Genomic DNA, 20,019 nt, shown 5'->3' on the forward strand with positions numbered 1-20,019 from the left:
CTGCATTCAACAGTCTATTAGTCATAATAATTCTAAAGCACTATTAGACAATAATACTGTTTTAATATTATAAAAATATAATAAAATATATATAATATATTATAAAATATAATTTAATATAATAACTAAAATGGCGAACTACAGTTTACTTTTTACTTTGAATGCAACTTAATGTTTAAAATAAGTTATCTAAAAAAATAATCAGAGTCTCATATATTTATTTTTGGAACCATTAAAATTATATTATAAACATGTTATTATATCTAACCTTCTCATACTCATTCAATCAACAAATATTTATTTAACATCTACAAAAAGTAACATGCTTAATTTGGTAGATTTTCCTCATCTCTAGTATATACATGTCTAGAAAACTTAATTTTGTATATGGCTTTCATAAACAGTGTGGCTCAGCTGGTAAAGAATCTGCCTGCAATGTGGGAGACCTGGGTTTGATCCCTGGGTTGGGAAGATCCGCTGGAGAAATCCATGGACTATACAGCCCATGGGGTCGCAAAGAGTCAGACACAACTGAGTGAGTTATCTAAGATAAGTAAATAACTGGCTATTTAAAGTATTGGGTTGGCCAAAAAATTTGTTCAGGTTTTTCTGTAATGTGGAAAAACCTGAATGAACATTTTGGCTAACCGAATATGTTATAAATAAAACAGATAGCCAGCAAAGACCTACTGTACATACAGCACAGGGAACTCTACTCAACACTCTCTAATCTAACCTAATGGGAAGAACCTAAATGGGCAAAGAATTTGAAAAAAAAGAGATACATGTATATGTATACCTTTGAATCACTTTGCTGTACCTCTGAAAGTAACATATTGCAAATCAACTATACTCCAATATGAAATAAAAATTTAAAAAACAGCTAACCAGAAAAGGAGAAGGCAATGGCACCCCACCCCAGTACTCTTGCCTGGAAAATCCCATGGACAGAGGAGCCTGGTAGGCTGTGGTCCATGGGGTCGCGAAGAGTCAGACGCGACTGAGCAACTTCACTTTGACTTTTCACTTTCATGCATTGGAGAAGGAAATGGCAACCCACTCCAGTGTTCTTGCCTGGAGAATCCCAGGGACGGGGGAGCCTGGTGGGCTGCCGTCTATGGGGTCGCACAGAGTCGGACATGACTGAAGTGACTTAGCAGCAACCAGAAAAAAAAGTATATTGTAGAGTAGGTATAGATTCAATTCAATCTCTATTGCTACTTCTAAAATATTATGTAATAATTAAACTAAATTATATTAACATTTGTTAGTTTTCAAAATTTGATAAACTAAATATGACAGAGTGATCTTTTTCTTTAGACTCAATAAATTCATGATGCATAGAGATAGAATGAGGGATCTCATATTTATAGGAACATTTTTTATTCTTAAAGAAACTAAGCTTGTTTTAGTTTAAAAAAAAAAACTATCTTTAAAAGTTAATCATCAATAATATAGCATTAAAATGACTAAATCAACAAGCAATATCCAAGCATACAAACTTCAATTTTATAACATGGCCACTTAGAAGCAGGAGGTGAAGGGAACTACAAAAAGAGAAAGTATATAAAAGAGAAATAAGAAAGCAAGGAGCAAGGGAGAAAGGGACGTAAGAGAAGGGAGAAGGAAGGAGTAAGAAATAGAAAGATAATAAATAAAAAAATCATTTCTTTTAAATCTAATGTTCACTTATCAAAGTATTCATCATGACCCATCAAAAAGGACTCATTTATTCCTAAAACAGGGGACTGATTGAAAATTTGATGGACTAACAAAGTGTTGCTATTTTTAGCACCAAGGTTCACACTATATCTCAAATCCTAGTATCCTTAAAGACAAAAGAAAACAGACTTTTTTACCTATGAGAGGAAGGTGTGTCTATGTATCTATACACACACACATACACACACATATTTGAGGAGTATTTATTTTTATTTATGTAAATATTTATATTATATATATATATATTTGAGGATGTAAGTATAGTAAGAAAACAGAAAAAAGGTTAAAAATACTTGTTAAAATTTAAAGTCTGCCTTCTTTTCTGACCTGTGCATAAACTAATAATGTATGTATTAGAAACAGAACTTTATGCAACTCGAAGTAAATTAATTATATAGATGACATGAAAGCTTGGTGCCTTTTCAGAAAAACAATCCCTATTCACAATAAGTAAAATGAAAGCAGCAGAACAGATACGTAACTGACAGCACCATGACAGAATCACTCCATACAGTTCAGTCGCTCAGTTGTGTCCAACTCTGCGACCCCATGGACTGCAGCAGGCCAGGCCTGCCTGTCCATCACCAACTCCCATTAGAAACAACTGTATTGCTTTTCTTGACTTAAGGTAAGCAGTACACTTGCTTAGCGCACATCTGTCCCTCTCGGACACAAGAGTTCTGAATTCTGCAAAACACTTAGTCCAGATAATCAAATGTCTGTTTTTGGTTTTCACAGTGAGAGTTTCTCATAGGTTTTAAATAAGACAGCTGAGTTCTGATGATCTAATTAAATAGTTAAACGTCTTAATTTTTAATCTGACTATATCAATTAGTGTGTTATAGTAGAATATATTTAAGCAATATTTACATTTACTTTACTCCAGCTCCTAGACTTAAGACAAAATATGTCACTCACAAAACATTTTTGTTAATGTTTAAATGACCATGATTATCAATGTTGCTTCATGGGAAGTAAAGAGAACAAAGATAATCAGCAAAAACAAAATTTCATTTTATAAATAAACCACACTTGAAACTTAACACTGAAAAATAAACTTTCATGTAAAAAAATGTATTTTTTCTACTTTTACTTCATGTGTTTTGAATCTGATTTTGTATTCATTTCCTTAAAAAAATAAATGTAATAACTATGTAGACCCTATAATTATCTAATGCTATTGGCAAATAGCAAAACCACTCTTCATCAGTTTTTACTTACTAAGCATTGTATAACCTAAGACACTATTTGGTAACTGCAAGTCGTGAAATTCATTGGTCATGAAATCAATTTAGTGGGCTGAGATTAGCATTTAAAAAAAGAAATAGAAAATAATAGTATGCAACAAAAATAATGTTCTTTTCTGAAACTTTTGTTTTAGTAACATTTATGTTCATAAATTTGTGTTTTATCATCCTTTAAAATGTATTTTTAATATAAAATATCACGATAAAGTAAATAAAGATATTATTGCTATAATAACAATATCGGGAAAGAAATGATACACTGTGGGTGTCCTGACTGTATTAACATTTTCTGCATAACGATCAAGGATTTATATATTAATACATCCAATGTTCCTACCTGTTCAATGCCTCCACTTTGCACACTTATGATTATGATCATAATTACCAATTTCCAAGCTAGGTTAACCTAGGTTAACTAAGATTTTGTAAAGGAAGTAACAATTGTAAAGTCTAAAAATTTTCTGTTAACACACTCTTACCTGTTGGTAATCCTTTTCCTCTCAATCGGTCTCGGATAGCCTGGCTTCGGTCAGGCTTTTCCTCGCTGCTACGGGAAAGCTGATCCGTCTGTACACAGGTAATCAAAAGTCAAGTTTGACAAAAGAATCTCCCTTTTGTTTATGTTAAGTGTCTACAGAATGACACCAGCTAGATAGTTTTTGGAAGCTGTAATATTTGAGTAAAAACACTCCATATATGCTATTGTTAATATATATTCCTTGGATAAGATTTATGTAGCTTAGTTCTGGCCAATTCATCTTCAGGAAATACAAGCCAAGAAACATCTATCAAAGCCTAATCTGCTAACTAGGGAACAAAGTTAGCCAAATTAAAGTGGTTAAAATGAGTTCCATTTCAAAGCAATAAACTTGAAGTATTCTTTTTTTCCCCAAACTACTTTTATCTCTCAAGTGTGATTAAAATTTTAAAACCACATTAACTCTGGTATAATAAAGCTTTCTCCTGATTGTAACTATGCATTGAGGGTGCTGATTTAAATTATTTTTGAAAATAATTTTCTAGATTTTGCCTGTCAGAAGTTACATTTGACATACATTTTAAACTAAATGGATATATTGAGGGATAACAATTAAATTTAAATCAATGCTCTTTTGATACTCTTTTAGAACTAAATGTTTAAGTAGACTTAAACTTTAATAACTTCAACCAAGGGTACCTGTTTAAAATAAAGCACGTCAAATTAGATCAAATTCCACATTACAAGGGCTGAAATGTTAAGACTACTACAGTTTATTCAGATGAGCAATTAGAATAGAAACTTCAAGAAATAAATGTACGAAGAGAGAATGGTAAAGAAAAATTACTTAACTCTGACACCAAGAGCATGCAGACTTATCTGTTTATACATACACAATACATTTTAATATTTCTCCATGAGTGGAACTTGTTTAAATATGAATTTAAAATCCATTTAAGGTAGTATATTAAAGGAATTGTGCTTCCTTCCTATAAGAAGACTTAAATGGAAATATTTTTGAAATGATGGTGTTTCAATTATATATTAGTTCACATTGTATTGTATTATCAGTAGCAGAAGAGACAATATCCTGTATCATCTTTGGGAATTCCTGCATGAACACTACTATTAATAACAGTTCACACTGACTGAGCAATTACTATAAGGCAGGTACCACCTTAAGTGCTTTACATACTTAATGTTGTTTAACTATCAAAAAACCTCATGTGGTATACATTATTAACTTCACATTACAATAAAGGGAGAAATAGCAAATTTCTAAAGACCTTGAAGCAGCTCATCAATATTGAAATAATTATCTTTATGACTACTAATATGGGTGCATGGTATGCACTATTACTACTATTTTACAGGTAAAACTGCATTCAAACATGTCATAAGATTAAATCAGTGGAAGAACGCTGACAAGTAAGCTGGCCTACTGACTTTTACTCTAGCCTTCCTCAGCGATCAATGCAAAGAAATAGAGGAAAACAACAGAATGGGAAAGACTAGAGATCTCGTCAAGAAAATTAGAGATACCAAGGGAACATTTCATGCAAAGATGGGTTGGATAAAGGACAGCTACTGGGGAGAATGATAGTCTCAGAGGCGCATGCTGGCTAACAGCATGGGCTCCAGGGTCAGAGAGATCCAGATTCCAATTGTGTCTCTGTCATTTGCCATGTGTGTGGCCACGGCAAGTTATTTCATCTATTTGAGCCTCAGTTTCTTTTCTCTAAAAGGAGGATGAAATTCTCTCTTGTAACTTGGGGCTATTTTGGTGAATAAATGTGAAAAAATCACAAGTCATGCAGCATAAAACAAACTAAACATTTAAAAGTGGTAGCTGTGAGATTCACTTCTGTCCGGTGATGTCCAGGAGACTCTCAAGGGCATTGCATGAGGGGAGCGTTATTATTTCTACTTTGAAATCTGCCTCTGAAAAGGCGAGTTCTCTCCCTGCTGACTCCAGCTGACCGCTCTACGCTCCTCTCCCACTAAAAGGTCCCACAGCATCCTGTGTCAGACTTAGCGCTGTTCCTTGAACCTCCTGCTCTTTCCCATCTCAGGGCATGGATCCAAGTTTACTTCCCTCTGCCTGGATTACCCTTTCTTTCTATCCAGTCTCTAGGATCTAGTTTACAGCCCACTTTTTCAACATCGTCATTACTTGTATCCTTTCCCCTCAAACTCTGAAAACTCTTAAATCCCTGACTGATTAATAGAAAATGGAAGTCCCATAAGCTTTGTGAGTCTCAATTTCTTTAAGAAATACATAGGATGCCCCTGGGCATCCAACAGATAGGAATCCGCCTGTCAATACAGGAGACATGGGTTCCATTCCTGGTCCGGGCAGATCCCACATGCTGTGGGGCAAGTAAGCCCACGTGCCACAACCACTGAACCTTCGTGCCTAAAGCCCGTGCTCTGCAACAAGGGAAGTCACCCCAATGAGAAGCCCCCACAGCATAACAAAGAGTAACCCCCTTCTGGCCCCAACTAGAGAAAAGCCCACACAGCAACCCAGCACAGCCAAAAAAATAAAAATACATCTTCAAAATGTTTTTTAAAAAAAACAAACAAAAATAGAAATAGGCAAATTATAAAGTGAAGGAGTTAGTACAGATCGTTCCTCGGAGTTTTCACAGAACATCAATATTATGAGAAGATCTGTGAAAGAAGGCTCAAATAAGTTTGGGGAAGGTTTCACCTATGTGCCTATCCCTCTTGAGGGTTAATTAATACAACCTACTGTATTAAAGGCTCTGAGAAGTTCTCCAGTGAATATACATTTATTGTTCCTTAAAGAGTTTTCCCTCGACTCTATTTGAATATAGAGAAACTTTTTTAAACAAAAATGTATTTCAAAATATGTAGGAAAGTTTGGTCTGAATGGAGCAGGGGTCCCAGGCTCCAAGATCTAATTCCTGATGATCTGAGATGGAGCTGATGCAATAATAATAAAGTGCACAATAAATGTAGTGCACTTGAATCATCCCCAAACCATCACTCTCCCCACTGCCTGAGTCTGTGGAAAAACCTGTCTTCCACAAAACCTAGTGCCAAAAAGGCCGGGAACCTGTGGAATTGAGGGTGCTCATAAGTTTTTAGTATCTTTATTAAAAAAAAAAAAAAAGTCACACACAGAAATATAAACAAATAAATCAGCCCCATTTAAGAAGGAGAAACACACAGCCAAGAACCCTCTTCACTCAGCCTCTGCTACCTCCATCCCTCTCACTACAGAATCGCAAAGGCTCCTTGGAGTCCAGTTTATAAACCATTTGCCTAGAAGACTTTATGAACCTGTTTCTTATCAACTGGCAAAGCATGCGGAATTTGGATATATCCTGCCAGCCATACAACATCTCGGTTAAGGTTAGCAGAACTAAATCCCTAGGGATGAGAAATTAAGAGGAAGCCAGCAAAAACTGTGTGGCAGTGACCAGCCTATCCAAAGTCTACATAAAAGAGAGGAACTCGAGGTTCCATGACTGCAGGGGTAAGGGCAGATAAAGTTCAAATCTAGATCAAATACCAAAAATCAAAAGAAGGCTTCCCTGGTGGCTCAGTGGTAAAGAATCCACCTGCCAATGCAGGGGACATGGGTTTGATCACATGCCGTGGAACAACCAAGTCCCTGAGCCACAACTATTGAAATGCACATGTCCTAGAGCCCGTGCTCAGCAACAAGGGAGGCCATCGCAATGAGAAGCCAGTGCGCCACAACTGGAGAGGAGCTGCTGCTTGCCACAACTAGAGAAAAACCTGCACAGCAACAAAGATCCATCACAGCCAAAAATAAATGAATAAATAAAATCATTTTAAAAAGAGAGAGAAAAGAATTTTCTTAAAAAACAACAACAAAGGATGTCCAATCTACGGCAAATAGGATAGAATACAGCTTAAGAAATACAGTGGAGGGATTTTTAGATATACAAACTGTTAGCCTTGGGATTCTTCATATCTAAGACAAGTGAGAAAATAAAGGAGCCCCAGTTTTGGACTAATCTAGTAGGAATACAAGCAGGTATCTCCCCTCACACACCAGAAGCCAATGTCCAAATATGGTGGGGAGGGTGTAGAAATACTTAAGAGGTCTAGACTAAGTGGGCAAGAAAGAGGTCTAAAGCAACAGAAAATGCATATAGAGGACTTTAAACCCCATGCTGCATGTCCATATGGCCTTCACAGTGGACAGACTCACTTACTGAAAGCTCCATGGGGAAAAAATTAAGAGAAGAGGCAAGAAGACACTTTTAGCTTTAACATGCTGTGAGTCTATACTACTTGCTAGAATAAAGTTCTAAAAAAAGACTATTCAAAAAGACACGCACCCTACTGTTCACTGCAGCACTATTCACAATAACCAGAACATGAAAGCAAATCAGATGTCCACCAACAGATGAACGGTTAAAGCAGTTGCGGTACATTATACAACGGGATATTACTCTGCCATAAAAAGGAACAAATGTGAATCAGCTGAACTAAGGTGGATGAACCTACAGCTTGTTACACAGAGTGGAGTAAGACAGAAAGAGAGAAACAAATACTGTGTATTAATATACACATATAGAATCTAGAAAAATGGCACTGATGAAACTGTTTGTGGGGCAGGAATAAAGGCACCGATGTAGAGAAAGGACTTGTGGACACTGCGGGGAAAGGAGTGGGTGGGATCAACTGAGAAAGAGCACTGACATTATATATACTACCATGTATAACACAGACAGCTAGTATTATAGTTACATAACACAAGGAACCCAGACTAGTGCTCTGTGATGAACTAGAGAGGTGGGAGAGGTTAGTGGGGTGTGTGGGAGGGAGGCTCAAGAGGGAAGGAATAGGTATATATTCCCTCCCTATAACTATATGCATATATAGTTACGACTGATTTGCGTTGTTGTACTACAGAAACCAATACAGCATTGTAAAGCAATTATCCTCCAATTAAAAAAATTTTTAATTATAAAAAATAAAAAAAGACAAATTCTCATAAAATCTAGGCGACTAAATTATTGCAGTGGGCTTTTATTTTAAGTACTGTTTCAAATAAACAACTAACATTAGAACAAGGAATTCAGTCTCCTGTTCCTAGTCTTCACAGAGAAACGCTATCCATATTTAAAGAAAATCTGGTGAAATGCTACTGAAGTTTAAAGTATGAGTATATGTACCGTTTGGAACTGTGGCTTACCCCAGAAAGATTTCCCAGAACCAGTTTTACCAACTGCTTCACGTAGGAAAATGAAGGTGCACAATTGCTATTCCTAATGTGGGCACTGCAAGCATCCAGGACAGTCCGAACAGAAACCCGAGCATAAATCACATCCTCGCACATTCCAAGTAGTATACTGTTGAGATGATCTCCAAGCTTGATAGGCTGAATACAAAGAAAGAAAAGGTCATGTTGATCAGTGAGGGTAAATCGAACGAATGGGAGACAAACCATTTCCAGAGTCACAGGAACCATACCAAATACACTTCAAATACTTGCAGGAAGTGAATTCCTTATGTAGTAGCATAAACGTTTGACTGCATTTTACCTTTTTATAACATAAAATTGTATTAGCGGAGGATGGTTAACATGTATCTCCTAAGAATAGGAGTTATTAAAAAAAAAAACCTGGGGTTTTTTGGTATGCTTAAGAAATGGAATGTTTTGATTAACCAAGAGTTTTGGTAAGCAGTTTATATATATGCATATACATGTATACATATACATAAACTGCTTATATACATATATATGGGCTTCCCTGGTGGCTCAGATGGTAAAGTGTCTGCCTACAATGTGGGAGACCCGAATTTGGTCCCTGGATTGGGAAGATCTTCTGGAGAAGGAAATGGCAACCCAATCCAGTATTCTTTCCTGGAAAATTCCATGGACGGAGGAGCCCAGTCCATGGGGTTGCAAAGAGTCAGACACAACTGGGCAACTTCACTTTCAGTTTCACTTCACTTATACATATATATAAACATTTCATTTCATACACATTTCATTTCATGCACACACACACACATACACACACACAGAAACACAAGTGTGCTCAGTGGCTCAGTCATGTCTGACTCTGTGATCCTTTGGATTGTGGCCTACCAGGCTCCTCTGTCCACGGGATTCTCCAGGCAAGAACACTGGCGTGGGTAGTACTCTCCATTACCCTCTTCTCCAGGGGATCTTCCCAACTCAGGGATGGAATTCGGGTCTCCTGCACGGCAGGCAGTTTCATTTCCCTTAACACAGCATTTATCACACTGCATTGTAACTGGTTAACTGGTTGTCCGTACCCATGATAGGACTCCACAGGCATGGGACATTATTTTCCTGGTGTCTGGGACAGTGTCTGTCATAAGGTATGTGCTTAGTAAATACTTTTGAATTAATATTAAATATTTCTCCAAAACAATTAATGATATCTGATAGTAAAATACAGGTAAAAGTTTATATACTTCCCTTCCAATTTACACCTTATAGATACTGACTTTATTTTCAGTTACCAGAAAAGAGAAAGTGTTAAATTATAGGATATGATCACATTTTACATGTAAGTTAGGTTGAATAAAATATGACACTATTATTTCCAGTAATAATTTAACTTTCTTATTTATATTTATAGAATTGAAATGAGGAGAGAAAGTAAATATACAGTATTTTTCATGATGTAAAATGAAAACCAAAAGACGTTGAAGACTAGCATTTGTCTTTCATGGACCTTAAGATGTCTGAATTTTAGAATAAAAGCCTAAAATGCTTACTGCTTCTTAATTTGATTAAAAAAAGACACACCTAGTTATTTTCATTTTGAGTTCTAAATGTCAAAATAAAACAATTCTATATGCCATATCTTTGATGAAATATAGCTATTTTAAAAATTTTAATTACATTTACTACTATGTATTGCATCTTCAGGAAATCAGTTATTTTAGAAAATAAAGACCAGAAGCTGCCCAGTGGTCATCAGAGCCTAAGACCCCAGAAAGTGTCACTTTAATATCTGTGTCTGCTGCTGCAGGGGTAGTGAGGTATGATTTTGAAGTTACAAGAGAAAAAACTAACGAAGTAGAAACTCTGAGATGTAGTTAGAGCTGCTACTATTCCTATAGTTTTTGTCTCAGAAGAGGTTATCACTTTCTGTTCAAGAATGAATCATCAGAGACATTTACAATTCCCCTTTATCAGTCATTAAATTAGAAGAAATGAAGGGGACTCCTATTTCTCTTGCTATAATTTTGAAGAGGCTACTATATTTCACTGAGTTGTTGAAACACAGGTGTGTATTTGTGCTTAGTCCCTCAGTTGTGTCCAACCTCATGGACTGTAGCCCACCAGGCTCCACTGTCCATGGGGATTCTCCGGGCAAGAAAACTGAAGTGGGTTGCCATACCGTCCTCCAGTGACTTCTATATTTCTAAGCACATTCTCAGAAAAATAACTTCTTTAGTACTTTATTATTTCATTCTGAGAGTAGACATTATTAACGTGAACAACCAGTACAGAAATGCTGGTGTGCCTGACAACACACTGAGGAACACCTAAATACACAGAAGAGCTTGTTAAAAAGTATAACATTGTACAAATTCGATGACTTGACTTACTTGGCTCTGAGGTACTTCATGATCAGCTCCCCAATACAATGTCATTCCGAGAGAATAAATATGGATCTAGGAATAGAATTAAAAAAAAAAATCATTTTATGGTAAAAAGTTAATCTAGCAAGTACCATATATTCATGACTTTTTGCTCCAAAGCAAATGTAACACATGATTTGAGAAAACCGTCATTTCATACTTTGCACAAAAGAATGAGAGAGCTTACATTACCATATGTAAAACAGATAGTGGGAATTTGTTGTATGATTCAGGGAGCTCAAATCTGGTGCTCTGTGACAACCTCTGGGGTGGGATGGGGTGGGAGGTTCAGGAGACAGGGGACATCTGTGTACCTGTGGCTGATTCATGCTAATGTATGGCAGAAACCAGCACAGTGTTGTAAACCAGTTATCCTCCAATTAAAAATAAAAGCAGACGAATGGATAAGGAAGCTGTGGTACATATACACTATGGAATATTACCCAGCCATTAAAAAGAAATTCATTTGAATCAGTTCTAATGAGCTGGATGAAACTGGAGCCCATTATACAGAGTGAAGTAAGCCAGAAAGATAAAGACCAATACAGTATACTAACGCATATATACGGAATTTAAAGAGATGGTAACGATAACCCTATATGCAAAACAGAAAAAGAGACACAGATGTACAGAACAGACTTCTAGACTCTGTGGGAGAAGGCGAGGGTGGGATGGTCAGAGAGAACAGCATTGAAACAATGAGACAAGTGCTCAGGGCTGGTGCACTGGAAAGACCCAGAGGGATGGGATGGGGAGGGAGGCGGCAGGGGGGATCGGGATGGGGAATACATGTAAATCCATGGCTGAATCATGTCAATGTATGGCAAAAACAACTATAATGCTGTAAAGTAATTAGCCTCCAACTAATAAAAATAAATGGGAAAAAAAATTTAAATTAAAAAGGTATGTGAGAGCTTAAAACAGAAAATAAGACTGGAAATGTTCAGAACAGATTTTATCTTCCAACTCCCCAGCCTGTCTGCTATGAGTAATCATTTTTATTAGTTCTTTTTTTTTTTAAAACTGTAAACTTTTTATTTTGTATCGAGGTTAACCAATTAACATGTTGCGATGGTTTCAGGTGAACAGCTAAGGGACTCAGCCATACATTACATGTATCCATTCTCCCCCCATTTCTTATGTAAAATTTCTTTATGCAAACTCAAGAAAATATGAATAAACAGTTTGACTTTCCATTTCTGTTACAAAAGGTCAGAAATTAAAAAAAAATTACTCGATACCTTGCAGTTTTAATTTAACAAGACAGGTTATGAATGTTTAGAGATGGCACTGAATCTCTTTAGCTTTGAATCTTTTAACTCTTTTCACTGCTGCATAGAACTATATTTTGTGGTTACTGTATTGTTTACTTAACTGATCTGTCACTAATCAGCAATTAGAAATTTCCTAAACTTTTGCTATCATAAATAAAGTTTTAGCAAACAGTTTTGGATATGTCATTTTGTACATGCAAGTATTCCTCTTGAATTGACTCTAACATTATGAATAAAAGTGCAAATCATCTGTAGTTTTGATACATTTTTGTCTGATTTCCCCCCACAACATTTTATCCTTTTGCATTTCTACAGTAACATATGAGACTTTTTTTCTACAAGCCTTATCCATAGAATGTGTTATGAAGATGTTTGCTGAACTGAAAAGAGAAAAAAAATCTCATTACAGTTTGATTAGCACTTTTCTTACCAAGAATGGGTGGGGTAGTAGCACATGGAGAAAAAAGCTGGGTCAGAAAAGGTTCCTTTTTCATTGTCTGTTTGCTTCTTAAAGATTGGAAAAATGACAACATATTTTTATGCTGGTAGTATGGATAAAAGAGGGAAAACTGGAATTGCAGGAGAGAGGAGACAGCTGGCAGAGCCCTGATGAGTAAGCAGGAGGAAGTGGAGGCTAACGCACAGATGAAGGAGTTGGCTTCACAGAGGAGCATAGTCAGTTCTTATGAAGCAGGGAAGCAAAGAATATGAAAATTTATGTGGGTCATCTGGTCATGGGATCTTGGGAGAAGTCTCCTGATTACTTCTACTTTTTTCCCCCTGTGAAACAGGAAGCAAGATTATCGACCTAAAGAGTGGACAGTTAATCCTTTTCCAGCTCTCCTGTTAAGAGATTCAAAGCTAAACTTTCAGCCAGCTCTCCCAGTACTGAATAAACTTTGCAAACAAAATAAACATTTTGTTTGCAGCCATCTTACTGCAGTGTCATCTCCAATGTATTTCTTTTTTTCCATTTTGCTGTCATTTTCTCACCTGTATTTTTTAATTATACAAACTGTCTCAAACCTCTTTAGATATACATTGAGATAAATCCATATAAAACTGGATATCCTTAGAATTTCACAGCATTTAAATTACAGATTAGAAAAAATTTGTTCCTCTTTTTAAATATTTTCATGGCTTCCAATTTTCAAAATTCCAAATTCTTTATGATACACAAGGCTCACTCTGACTTGCCTCCATCTCCATTTTCCAAACAGATTTTTCAGTCTTCCTTCTCTTCTCACTCCTTTCTCTATCACACCTAAACACTTCAGAACTAAAAGATAATTCTCTGCTGGCAAACCAATCTTCCTCTTTCCCAGCTTTTTTTGAACAGTTCCCCCTACCAAGAATTTCTTTTTTCATCTGTCAATAAAAGTTCTACCCATTATTGATAGCCCAGAGATGGTGTTATCTATTATGAATGCTATATATTTATCTAAGTCTTTTCCAGTGGTATAAAGCATTCTCTCTTATATGATACAGTTTTCATTTTATTTGCATCTCTAATGAAAGAGTTAACTAATACTACCTGCAACAAAGTTAGGATGTTTGCTTGTTTGTCTTCCTTGAGGGAGCCTCATTTTTTATACATCTTAATATCCCTCTTAGCAAATGACACAACTTGTACACAGTAGATATTCAATACATGCCTGGTGAATTCAATTAAATGTGCATGAAGTTCAAGGCAACATGTTGCAGACTATTTGTATCACATTTCTATTTAGAATTCAAGGAACCTCATATGGGAACACCTTTTCAAAGAGCCTCATACGTGAAAAACATCATACCTTTAGCAGAAATGACTAATTGCATACTCAAATATATGTCTTTTAATATATTAATTTTGATTTGTGGTTCTTTGAGATGCTGGTAGTACTTTATGATCCTTTATTATATTTACTTGTCAGTATGCAAATTGAGTTACTTTATTCTAATAACTTATATAAAACTATATGAGATTAATGACATTACAAAATAGATTATAAACTTAATACATTTGCTGATCATCTGTATAGTATTGGTTAATTTTATGTGTCAATTTGACTGGATGCCTAGATATTTGGTCAAACCCTATACTGGGTATTTCTGGGAGAGTGTTTTGGATGAAAGTGACACTTAAATTGGTAAAATGGGTAAGACAGATTGCTCTCTTCAATAGGGGTTGTCCTCATTCAATCATTGGAAGGCCTATATAGAACAAAATGGTTTACCCACCCCCAGGTAAGAAAGAATTCTTTCTGCCTGACTGCCTTCAAACTAGGACATCAGCTTTTTATTGCCTTTGGACTTGATCCAAAATATCAGCTCTTCCTGGGCTCCAAGCCTTCTGGCCTTCAGAGTAGAACTACACCCTTGGTCCTCCTGGTTCTCAGACCAGAACGACAATGTTGCTCTTCTGGTTTCCAGCCTGCCAGCTCATCTTACAGATCTTGGGACTTGTCAGTATCTATAATCACATGAGCTAATAAGTCTCTCTTCACACACACACACACACAGCCCCGACTGATCTGGTTTCTCTGGAGACTCTTGCTTAATAAATACCTAAATATGATATATATATATATGAGAGAAAACATGCAAAAAAGGTTAATTGCTATTTTATTAGGATAGTGCATTATGAGCTTGAAACTTCTAGTATTTTTTAAATCAGTTAAAATTGTTATAAATAACTCCAGGTACATCAGATCTTGTTAAAATAATGTACAATATTTGGTATCTAATACTGGAGAAATATTACTAATAGTGGAGGGAAAGTTCTTACATAACACAAACAAAAATGAATCACTTTTACATTTATTCCAAATAGTCTATAACATAAAAGTGGATAATATTTCCATATGTATTATTCATAAGCCTTGAGTTTCTACTGCTTGTATAACCAGAAACGACACAAGCAGAAAGACCAGGGACACCAAGGTGTAATTAAATTAATACAATAACACGGCCATATTGCTAAGAGCACTTAGTTCAACTGGTTGATAAATAGCAATAAATGGGTTCTAGTTTAGTTACAGTCATTGAATAGAAGGGAGAAGGTCATAGAAGGAATGATTATTAAAAGGTATTTGGCCTTCATACTTGTCTCTGGTTTTTACTTTAGCAGAAAAAAAAGGAGAATATGATAGCCTACAGAGTCCAATTAACATATACGTTCTATTAAAGATCAGCAAGCCCAGGGACTAAAAGAAGTCAGGAACTAGATGTCTAAAAAAAAAACCCACCAAAACAGGTTTTGATCTGTCTCTTATTTCTACTGCATATTTATTTAGCTTCCAAGGGAATTTTTGGTTTTCTGATCTTTGCTTAGGCCCTATTTGTATCAGAGATCTTGGTATCTATCAGTTTCTTGTGGATAATGCGGAGAACATCTATTCCCCTCCCTTAGTACAATAGCAAGCCAGGATTTTCTTATAGAAGTGGGTGCTTTTGATCATGATGTTTCACACCCAGGGTTCCATGAAAAGATAAAGGAACTGGTTCTAGAAGATAGCATTTATAGAAGAGCTAATTATCCATTTGGTCATTCAACATTTTTTCTGAAAGTCACTAAGCTAGGGATTGTGGCAAGATACAAGTATCTCATCCCAGTATCAGTAATACTACTACCATATACTAATATATAAGAATATTAACAGCAGGCAGGTATGACCTTTTCATTATAGGGGACTGGAATGCAAAAGTAGGAAGTCAAGAAACACTTGGAGTAACAAGCAAATTTGGCCTTGGCGTATAGAATGAAGCAGGGCAAAGGCTAATAGAGTTCTGTCAAGAGAATGCACTGGCCATAGCAAACACCCTCTTCCAACAACACAAGAGAAGACTCTACACATGGACATCACCAGATGGTCAACACTGAAATCAGACTGATTATATTCTTTGTAGCCAAAGATGGAGAAGCTCTATACAGTCAGCAAAAACAAGACCGGGAGCTGACTGTGGCTCAGATCATTAACTCCTTATTGCCAAATTCAGACTGAAACTGAAGAAAGTGGAGAAAACCACTAGACCATTCAGGTATGACCTAAATCAAATCCTTTATGACTATACAGTGGAAGTGAGAAATAGATTTAAGGGACTAGATCTGACAGAGTGCTTGATGAACTATGGATGTTTGTACAGAAGACAGGAATCAAGACCATCCCCAAGAAAAAGAAACGCAAAAAAGCAAAATGGTTGTCTGAGGAGGCCTTACAAATAGCTGTGAAAAGAAGGGAAGCGAAAAACAAAGGAGAAAAGGAAAGATATATCCATTTGAATGCAGAGTTCCAAAGAATAGCAAGGAGAGATAAGAAAGCCTTCCTCAGTGATCAGTGCAAAGGAATAGAGGAAAACAATAGAATGGGAAAGACTATAGAGATCTCTTTAAGAAAATTAGAGATACCAAGGGAACATTTCATGCAAAGATGGGCTCAATAAAGAACAGAAATGGTAGGGACGTAGTAGAAGCAGAAGATATTAAGAAGAGGTGGCAAGAATACACAGAAGAACTATACAAAAAAGATCTTCACGATCCAGATGACCACAATGGTGTGATTGCTCACCTAGAGCCAGACATCCTGGAATGTGAAGTCAAGTGGGCCTTACGAAGCATCACTACGAACAAAGCTAGTGGAGGTGATGGAATTCCAGTTGAACTATTTCAAATCCTGAAAGATGATGCTGTGACAAAGTGGTGCACTCAATATGCCAGCAAATTTGGAAAACTCAGCAGTGGCCACAGGACTGGAAAAGGTCAGTTTTCATTCCAATCCCAAAGAAAGACAATGCCAAAGAATGTGCAAACTACCATACAATTGCACTCATCTCACACGCTAGTAAAGTAATGCTCAAAATTCTCCAAGCCAGGCTTCAGCAATACGTGAACCATGACCTTCCACATGTTCAAGCTGGTTTTAGAAAAGGCAGAGGAACCAGAGATCAAATTGCCAACATCTGTTGGATCATCGAAAAAGCAAGAGAGTTCCAGAAAAACATCTATTTCTGCTTTATTGACTATGCCAAAGCCTTTGACTGTGTGGATCACAGTAAACTGTGGAAAATTCTGAAAGAGATGGAAATACCAGACCACCTCTTGAGAAACCTGTATGCAGGTCAGGAAGCAACAGTTAGAACTGGACATGGAACAACAGACTGGTTCCAAATAGGAAAAGGAGTACGTCAAGGCTGTATATTGTTACCCTGCTTATTTAACTTATATGCAGAGTACATCATGAGAGACCTGGGCTGGAGGAAGCACAAACTGGAATCAAGATTGCTGGGAGAAATATCAATAACCTCACATATGCAGATGACACCACCCTTATGGCAGAAAGTGAAGAACAACTAAAGAGCCTCTTGATGAAAGTGAAGGAGGAGAGTGAAAAAGTTGGCTTAAGGCTCAACATTCAGAAAACTAAGATCATGGCATCCAGTTCCATCACTTCATGGCAAATAGATGGGGAAACAGTGGAAACAGTGGCTAACTTTATTTTTCTGTGCTCTAAAATCACTGCAGATGGTGACTGCAGCCATGAAATTAAAAGATGCTTACTCCTTGGAAGGGAGTAAGGTTATGACCAACCTAGACAGCAGATTAAAAAGCAGAGGCATTACTTTGCCAACAAAGGTCCGTCTAGTCAAGGCTATGGTTTTTCCAGTGGTCATGTATAGATGTGAGAGTTTGACTATAAAGAAAGCTGAGTGCTGACAAATTGATGCTTTTGAACTGTGGTATTGGAGAAGACTCTTGAGAGTCCCTTGGACTGCAAGGAGATCCAACCAGTCCATCCTAAAGGAGACCAGTCCTGGGTGTTCATTGGAAGGACTGATGTTGAAGCTGAAACTCCAATACTTGGGCCACCTGATGTGAAGAGCTTACTCATTTGAAAAGACCCTGATGCTGGGAAAGATTAAGGGAAGAAGGAGAAGGGGATGATAGGGGATGAGATGGTTGGATGGCATCACTGACTCAATGGACACAGGTTTGGCTGGACTCCGGGAGCTGGTGATGGACAGGGAGGCCTGGCATGCTGTGGCTCATGGGGTCGCAAAGAGTCGGACACGACTGAGCGACTGCACTGAACTGAACACAATGTTTACTGTGTGTCAAGCTTACATTTTAGTTCACTCAGTGTTACAGAGAGGAAAAGTAATTTGTCCAAGGTCACACAGCTAGTTAAGTGCTAGAGGCAGGATTAAAATTCTAGCTCCTGAGCCATACTCTTACTCTCTAAACCAGGTCTGACCATCCACAGCAATACTGACCTTTGGGATCTTTGCTGTGGAGAGCGGTACTGTGGATATTTATTCTGTGTAGATAACAGCAGCATCCTTGGCCTTTACTCACTAGATGCCAGTATACTACCTTCCTCCTCCTCCCACCAGCCCCCACTAGCTATGACAACTAAAAATGTCTCCAGAAATTGCCAAATGTCCCCTGGGAGGTAAAACTGCCTTTGATTGAAAACCACAGCTTTAGTCTGTATTACCAGTCCTAGAATCAGAAATCTAAGAGGAAAGACATAGGAATATATATGTGTGAATCAATTAAAGAAAGTAGTGGTAAATTTGTACTAGGGAAATTCAAAAAAGACATGATTATTTCTGATTAGGGAAGAAATTTAAAGTAGGGGGAGTTTGAGCCAAGGCTTGAATACAGGTTATGTGTCCTCTTTCTGTGTTTTCTTAATATTTTGTACAGACTTACTATCTTTTATTTTCATTATTATTATTATTAATTGCTTTTTGTCTGTCTCTCCATTACTGATACTTACATTACTACTTGCCCTTTGAGGACAAAGACTATTTCTTATTCAATATCTCTGTAAACCTATGGCCTAATATAGCATTGAATATCTAAGTCCTCAAGAGACGGTCATTGAAAGAATGGTTGGTACATAGGATGTGAGTATGCAGAGGCGGAACGGCACTCTTATACAAAAGAGTGAAGCCACAGAGCATAGAACCTGTCTAATAATCACTGACTACAACTTGTGCATATGAAAGAGAGGAGTTGAAATATAGTTGGAATCAAACTCTGGAGAGGTTTTCTAGGTTTTGCAAAGGAATCTGTACTTAACTGGGTAAAAAAAGCAGAAGGTTTTTGAAGAAAAAAAAAAAAAAGACATGCTTAGAGAGGTTAACCTGATAGCAGTTGGGTAAATAGTCAAGAAGCAGAAATAAGTTAGGAGATTATGATAAAAGTTCAAGAGAAAGGAAATGGGGACCCTACCACAGCCCTGGCAATAGGGCTGAAGAGGAGAGGATAGAATGGCTGGACTTAAGAAGATGACTTGAGAAATTTAGGCAATTAAGTGGATTTATGGAAAGGCAGGAGTCAGAGATAAAGATACAAGAAAATGTGACATTAAACAAACAAACAAACAAAAAACACCACACAATAGAGTTGAGGAAAGAGAAATATGTTTTTTGTCTTTACAGTTATAATGGGCTGGAATATGAACTCTGTGAATGAAATGACTTTGTCCTATCCATCATTTTATCCCAGGACCTAGGACAGCACTTAACAGTGATTGATAATGCTCAGTGGGTGCTTACTCTATGCTGGGGACTGTTCTAAGCAGTAAACAGGTATCATCATATTTAGCTTTCGGCTCTATACCAGTGGTTCTCAAAGAGTTATTCCCCAGTCAGTAGCATCAGCATCTCCTGGGACCTTGGT

At 36.8% G+C, this 20,019-nt stretch overlaps 1 protein-coding gene across 9 annotated transcripts in view; it reads right to left on the reverse strand.

Annotated features, from left to right (window-relative positions):
* Positions 1-20,019, reverse strand: part of PTPN13 (protein tyrosine phosphatase non-receptor type 13) — a 212,479-nt gene that overhangs the window by 114,155 nt on the left and 78,305 nt on the right. For all 9 annotated transcript variants that reach the window (XM_061145598.1, XM_061145595.1, XM_061145601.1 and 6 more), the window contains 3 exons: positions 11,047-11,112; positions 8,648-8,833; positions 3,449-3,536 (listed from right to left, as the gene is read on the reverse strand). In XM_061145598.1, coding sequence (XP_061001581.1) covers positions 3,449-3,536; positions 8,648-8,833; positions 11,047-11,112 — 340 coding nt within the window. The remainder of the gene's footprint in view (positions 1-3,448; positions 3,537-8,647; positions 8,834-11,046; positions 11,113-20,019) is intronic.

This window comes from Dama dama, chromosome 6 (genome assembly GCF_033118175.1).
Source record: "Dama dama isolate Ldn47 chromosome 6, ASM3311817v1, whole genome shotgun sequence".
NCBI classification, from domain to species: Eukaryota; Metazoa; Chordata; class Mammalia; order Artiodactyla; family Cervidae; genus Dama; species Dama dama.